General features: G+C 46.7%; 1 protein-coding gene across 1 annotated transcript; it reads right to left on the reverse strand.

The window, feature by feature from the left end:
• Positions 1 to 1,694: 1,694 nt before the first annotated feature.
• LOC125140629 (E3 ubiquitin-protein ligase TRIM39-like) lies at positions 1,695 to 3,629 on the reverse strand (the record flags this gene model as incomplete). The annotated part of the gene is made up of 5 exons (XM_047809770.1): positions 1,695 to 2,483; positions 2,565 to 2,591; positions 2,818 to 2,965; positions 3,163 to 3,396; positions 3,534 to 3,629. Coding segments are annotated over 5 exons (1,059 nt in total), but the record flags the coding sequence as incomplete, so codon positions are not given.
• Between the last annotated feature and the right edge of the window lie 3,006 nt (positions 3,630 to 6,635).

The following is a 6,635-nucleotide window of genomic DNA, read 5'->3' on the forward strand; positions in this document are numbered from 1 at the left end:
GTTTGTTTGTTTGCAGTTAATATATCATATGGATGATTGTTTGATTTTTTCTTTTATTGTTCTATCAGTTTTAACATGAATACACAAACATTTAAACTATAACACCTTTTTATTGAGTTTTATTGAGAGTCATATTGAACATTAAAAAAAAACAGAAAGAGATTTACCTTGGTGAAGTTCTGATCCCTTACATTCTCTGACTGGCTGTCTATGGTGTTATTCTGACCATCATATGTGTTACAGTACTAGAGTATCCTAGTTTCATTTTACCTACAATACACGCCCCTTTGTCTGAGGGTTTCCTTAGCCGTGGTGTGTGTGTGTGTGTGTGTGTGTGTGTGTGTGTGTGTGTGTGTGGTGTGTGGTGTGTGTGTGTGTGTGTGTGGTGTGTGTGTGTGTGTGTGTGTGTGTTTGTTTGCATGTGTTACATGAGTTTCTAGTCTAGTTTCGTTTCTGGGTCAAACTCAGTTTTGGTGCAGCTAGATTTACATTGTCAGTGCCAACTTCCTCATGGAAAAGCTGCCATATAGAATCAGTTGTCTTTCAATCTGTCGTATTTTATTGTGTCAGAGTAGGGCAAAATGTCCAGTGTTTTTATACAAAGTAATAACTAGTCTGCACATTTGTTGAATTTGCAATCATCTATGAGCATCACATTCGTATAAACAACATTCCACTGGTTCTACATGGTTTTAAATGGTTTACAAATGTTATCTTTATTGGCTTTAACCACAGCAATGATGTTCCTGGTTTGATATTACAGATGCCACAAAATATTGTTCTGGTGACACTGAGAAACGTTTAGTGATTGTGTTGGGGAACAGTTTGTGTGTGGGCAGAAAGCACAGTGCCTCCATGCACATCAAAAATATGAGAGTAAATAAGTAGCTAAGGGAATATAAATAAGACAGCAGCAATAATACATGGATTTATATAATCATGAACCTCATAACCCACATATTTACATTTCAGAAAAATGTAAAGATAAATAATTCATAATACACTGATTACATTACATTGTATAGATTTATATTGGTGTATTGTGGAATATTTATATTATTCTTATAATAACCCTTTGTTCTACTTATGTTTATGTTCTGTAAAGCTGCTTTGAGACAAAGTCAATTGTAAAAAGCGCTATACAAATAAACATGAATTGAATTGAACTGAATATTAATAAATGGAATATGGCATGAACACAAACATGATGCAAATGTTGCCATATCACAAATCTAGACAATTGTTCAACCTCATAGCCTTTATGGCTTTCCCCAACTGTGTTTGTTCAGCATTATAAAATTATTTGCATTTATATTTAAACGTGGTGTGTTTTTGTTATGTTGTTTCAAACAGACGGATCATGAAAAAATGCTGTAAACCTTTTCAGTGTGTCAGTTTTCAGTAGTACAACTTATTTTGTAGCCTTGAAGTGGCCACACCTTTTTATGTTTGTTTTTATTTAAACAAATGTCTAGAGTTTAGTTTGATAGTGTAGTCAATCCTTGACCTGTTTGTATTAGCATTAGAACAATTTTTAAATGGACAATCAAAACACTTCAAAACACTTCTTATTGTCACTCTTTATAAAGCACAAATGTTTGATATTGTAATTCAACTATGTAAACAGTTTTTGTTAAATATTTTTTTTTCTAACTATTCCAATTTATAACACCAAACCAGTTACACTTTTTTTTATTTAAGACATTTTATTAGTATAATATTTAAAACCTGATACCAACAGCCATGTCAGTTACTCAATGACACTTCGAAGCACAGCAATTCCATCTGCATAAAAGCAGGGTTGATATTGACACTACATTTCAGCCACTAGATGTCACTTTAAAGCACCAAAATATCATGTACACTGTTTCATAACACAAAAAAAGACAATCGTTTAAAAAAATCCAAATTTAGTTTTAGACTTAGTTTTCAGCACTGTTTGTTATGTGTTATATCCATCACTGGACAGATGCTCAATATGTCTGAGGCTTTATCACAGCAGTAAAGATAAAAGAACGGGTAAAGTTTCTCCTGGAACGAGTCCACGAAGGTATAGATGTGACTTCTTGATATTGTATCATAAAATGACAGATGTCCTTCTTCAAAGTCCACATACACACCCACTCTCTTCAGCTTGGGGTTGACAGGAAGAATAATAGGTGGTGATGAGGAGACTCTGTACTCTTGCCCTTTCTTCATAGCCAATGCCCAATAGCCATGAGAAGTGCTTATTGCAATGCGCCCTTTCCTGTTGACAGACTCTTTGGCCACACCGAGGTACCAGTCATCCTTTTCACCCACTTGGACCTCCCAGTAATGGCGACCAGAAGTGAAGCCTTCACAACCCAGGGTGATGACCACTGTGTTAAAGCGATCTGGTGTGTCAGGAAGGTCTTGCCATGCCCCAAGGTGGCGCAACTGTCTTCTATCCTCAGACAGTTGCAACCAAGGATTGGCTGTGTCCGGATCAAGGGTCACGTCCACTTTACAAAAGAGAAGAATAAGACATTGTAATATTTTGCTAAAACATTTCATTTGTATGCAAAATCACACACAAACCGTACTTGAGTACTTCTGAGCAGTCTTCAGCTCTGAAAGAAAAAAAATAATTATACATTATACTATTCCTCATACTTTCAAAAGAGTTTTTTAAAGAGTTTTCAGTGATGTGTGTCCTTCATTCAAAATATTTGTAGCTTGTAGGTTTTTTAATTAGATGAAGTGTGACAGCAAACGAAACCAAATAAAAGAAAATCAATCACCAAAGAAACTAATAGAAAAGAAAGTAGCTGAGGAGTAGAGTATTCATTTACTCACCACTCTCTGCAAGTTTTTCTATCTCTTCTGCCAGGCTTTCCTCCAGCTTGGAAACAGCTCTCCTAATTGTACCCAAGCACTGATTTGTGGGCACATGGGCCTCAGACCAGTCTTTAGTTTGTGGATGAGTGATTAGAGATGGAAGTTTCTGCAGATGATTTATATTAGAGACATTGAGATTAAATGTCAAATGTCAAATGTCTAATCGTTTAAGAGTTAAAGGTCATGGAAACAGACCGAATGACTATGAACATCGAACACAAACTATGACTACAAGAAAAACAATCAAATATCTTCTTTTTTAAATTTCATTGTCTGCCATTATTACGCTTTACAAGTCTTTACCTGAAGAAAGTAAATGTGGTCATCGGTGCGAGCAAGATGATCTATCTCACTGTTCCTCTTCTTCAACTGGACAATCTCCCGTTCTAGTTCCTCGATAAGTCCCTGAGCCCATTGTGCTGTTTTCCTCTGTTTCTCTTCTATGGCGATAACCAGCTCCGCTTGGGCTTTTTGAACCTTTCGGACCAAGTTTGAGAACACCTGCACACTGTCCTCAATCTCTCTAAGAGCACTGTGCTGAAGAGAACGAGAGAGAAAGAAAAGAACATGTGTGTTTGCTAGGTTATTAATCAGGTTGTCTAGACTTCTATCCAGCATTAGAGGACAATTATCAATGCTAGCTAATAATACATAATCAGACAATTTAAACTTACTTTATTCAGTTCAATACAGTGTTTGATGTCCTCCACCTTCTGAAGTCGTTCTTGAATCATCTGCTGAACCTCAGCCTCTGTTTTTCTTAGCAGAGCCTGTTAATTATTATGTAACACATGATAATGAACTTTCATCAACTTTCATCAATTTCTAATTTTCCATGTCTTACACTGCACATTTTAGAGCTTTCTTTGCCCAATAGCTAGCTTTACACTATACATGGTTATGGCCCAATTTTGCTCATGCAGACAACAACTGTACATCATAAAAATGTTGGATATGTCACGAAGTGACACGGTGAGACAAAGACGAGTGAGGATCCAAATGCAGTTTAAAGGTTTTTACTAAACAAAACACAAACAAACAGGCAGGCAACGCGGAACAAACAGGAAACGGGAACATGGACATGCACACACCAACACCAAAAACGACCAACAACATTGAAGTGAACAGACAGAGTATATATGGAGAACGAGAACCAATAACAAAACAGAGACAGACAAGGACTAAGACAAAACACCTGGGGAAGAGAATGAATGTAATTAGTGTCCATGGTAACAGATAGGTGGGCGGGGTCAACAATTAACATCAGGGAAAGACGGCAGACAGAAACAAGTGGAAAACACAGACAGACACATTACAGAGCCCCCCCCCTACGAGCGGCTTCCAGACGCTCCCAAGTCCACAAAACCCAGTTCAGGCGGGTGGAGCGAAGGCGCAACCAGGGTGGGAGGGCGGGTCGGGTTCGTGTAGTGGTGGCGCCCGCCGAGCAGGAGGCCGGGGTTGCGCCAGCCGAGCCGGAGGCCGGGGCGGCGCCGGCAGAGCCGGAGGCCGGGGCGGCGCCGGCAGAGCCGGAGGCCGGGGCGGCGCCGGCAGAGCCGGAGGCCGGGGCGGCGCCGGCAGAGCCGGAGGCCAGGGCGGCGCCGGCAGAGCCGGAGGCCAGGGCGGCGCCGGCAGAGCCGGAGGCCAGGGCGGCGCCGGCAGAGCAGGAGGCCAGGGCGGCGCCGGCAGAGCAGGAGGCCAGGGCGGCGCCGGCAGAGCAGGAGGCCAGGGCGGCGCCGGGAGAACAGGAGGCCAGGGCGGCGCCGAGAGAACAGGAGGCCAGGGTGGTGCCGGAGGCGGAGCCAGAGACCAGAGCAGGACCGGAGACCAGGGTGGTGCTGGAGGCGGAGCCGGAGGCCAGAGCAGGACCAGAGACCAGGGTGGTGCTGGAGGCGGAGCCAGAGACCAGAGCAGGACCGGCGACCAGGGCGGTGCTGGAGGCGGAGCCAGAGACCAGAGCGGAGTTGGCAGCCAGGGTGGTGCTTTGGGCCTATGAACAGGGACAGGAGGTAGAAGGGCTGGCAAGTCCAGCGAAGCAAAACACAGGAAAACAGAAACATGCATAGGTTCAGGCCAGGCAGAGAGTTCAGGTAGTTTGGGTGTCATGATGTCGACCGCGTTCTCTGACTCAGTCATTTCGGTCGACCCGGCCGATTCGGCTGGTTCCGTCAGCTCGGTCGGTTCCGTCGACCCGGTCGGCTCGGCAGGTTCCATCGACCCGGTCGGTTCCGTCGACCCAGTCGGTTCGGCAGGTTCCGTCGACCCGGTCGGTTCCGTCGACCCAGTCGGTTCGGCAGGTTCCGTCGACCCGGTCGGTTCCGTCGACCCGGTCGGTACGGCAGGTTCCGTCGACCCGGTCGGTTCCGTCAACGAGGTCGGGTCGGCAGGTTCCATCGACCCGGTCGGTTCCGTCGACCCGGTCGGTTCGGCAGGTTCCTTCGGCCCGGTCGGTTCCGTCGACCCGGACGGTTCTGCAGGTTCCGTCGGCTCCGTCGACCCGGTCGGCTCGGCAGGTTCCATCGACCCGGTCGGTTCCGTCGACCCGGACGGTTCTGCAGGTTCCTTCGACCCGGTCGGTCCAGTCGGTCCGGCAGGTTCCATCGACCCGGCAGGTTCTGTCGACCCGGACGGTTCGGCAGGTTCCGTCGACCCGGTCGGTTCGGCAGGTTCCGTCGACCCGGTCGGTTCTGCAGGTTCCGTCGACCCGGTCGGTTCCGTCGACCCGGTCGGTTCGGCAGATTCCATCGACCCGGTCGGTTCCGTCGACCCGGTCGGTACGACAGGTTCCGTCGACCCGGTCGGTTCCGTCGACCCGGTCGGTTCGGCAGATTCCATCGACCCGGTCGGTTCCGGCGACCCGGCTGGTTCCGGCGACCCGGCTGGTCCAGCTGGCGGCTTAGGGATGCCGGCCGCCCGAGCCGACCTCATCGGGGTATCCGCCAGTTTGGAGACCAGCCGGTTAGCACGGACCTCAGCCGAGCTCGCCGGTACGGTAGCCATGGGAACTGGCTCAATCACGGATGTGCACGGGACTGGTCTGGGCGGAGGCACTGTGGAGCATTCGGGCGTCCGTGGCTGATTCCACTCTGTGGCCCACGGATCCCGATGCTTGCTGCCCCCCCCCAAAAAATACTTACGGCAGGCTTCCGTCTCTACAGTACTCACGCTCAGCGTGGACCCGTCCAGGAGCAACGCCAAGTTGACGAACTCCGAGAATGTCTTTATTTCTCTGGTAGACGGCATCAAATACCGCAGGATCTCCCTTAGTCCGTGCTTAAAAATGTCTTTGAGCGCCTTCTCATCGAAGTTGACCTCGCTGCACAGGTCCAAGAATACCTCCGTGTACTCCTCAACTGGGGCGTCCTCCTGACGTAGGCAAAACAGGAGTTCTGCTGGATCCATTGGTGGTTGGTCGTTCTGTCACGAAGTGACACGGTGAGACAAAGGCGAGTGAGGATCCAAATGCAGTTTAAAGGTTTTTACTAAACAAAACACAAACAAACAGGCAGGCAACGCGGAACAAACAGGAAACGGGAACATGGACATGCACACACCAACACCAAAAACGACCAACAACATTGAAGTGAACAGACAGAGTATATATGGAGAACGAGAACCAATCACAAAACAGAGACAGACAAGGACTAAGACAAAACACCTGGGGAAGAGAATGAATGTAATTAGTGTCCATGGTAACAGATAGGTGGGCGGGGTCAACAATTAACATCAGGGAAAGACGGCAGACAGAAACAAGTGGAAAACACAGACAGACACATTAC

This window comes from Tachysurus fulvidraco, unplaced genomic scaffold (assembly GCF_022655615.1).
Source record: "Tachysurus fulvidraco isolate hzauxx_2018 unplaced genomic scaffold, HZAU_PFXX_2.0 HiC_scaffold_171_np12, whole genome shotgun sequence".
NCBI classification, from domain to species: domain Eukaryota; kingdom Metazoa; phylum Chordata; class Actinopteri; order Siluriformes; family Bagridae; genus Tachysurus; species Tachysurus fulvidraco.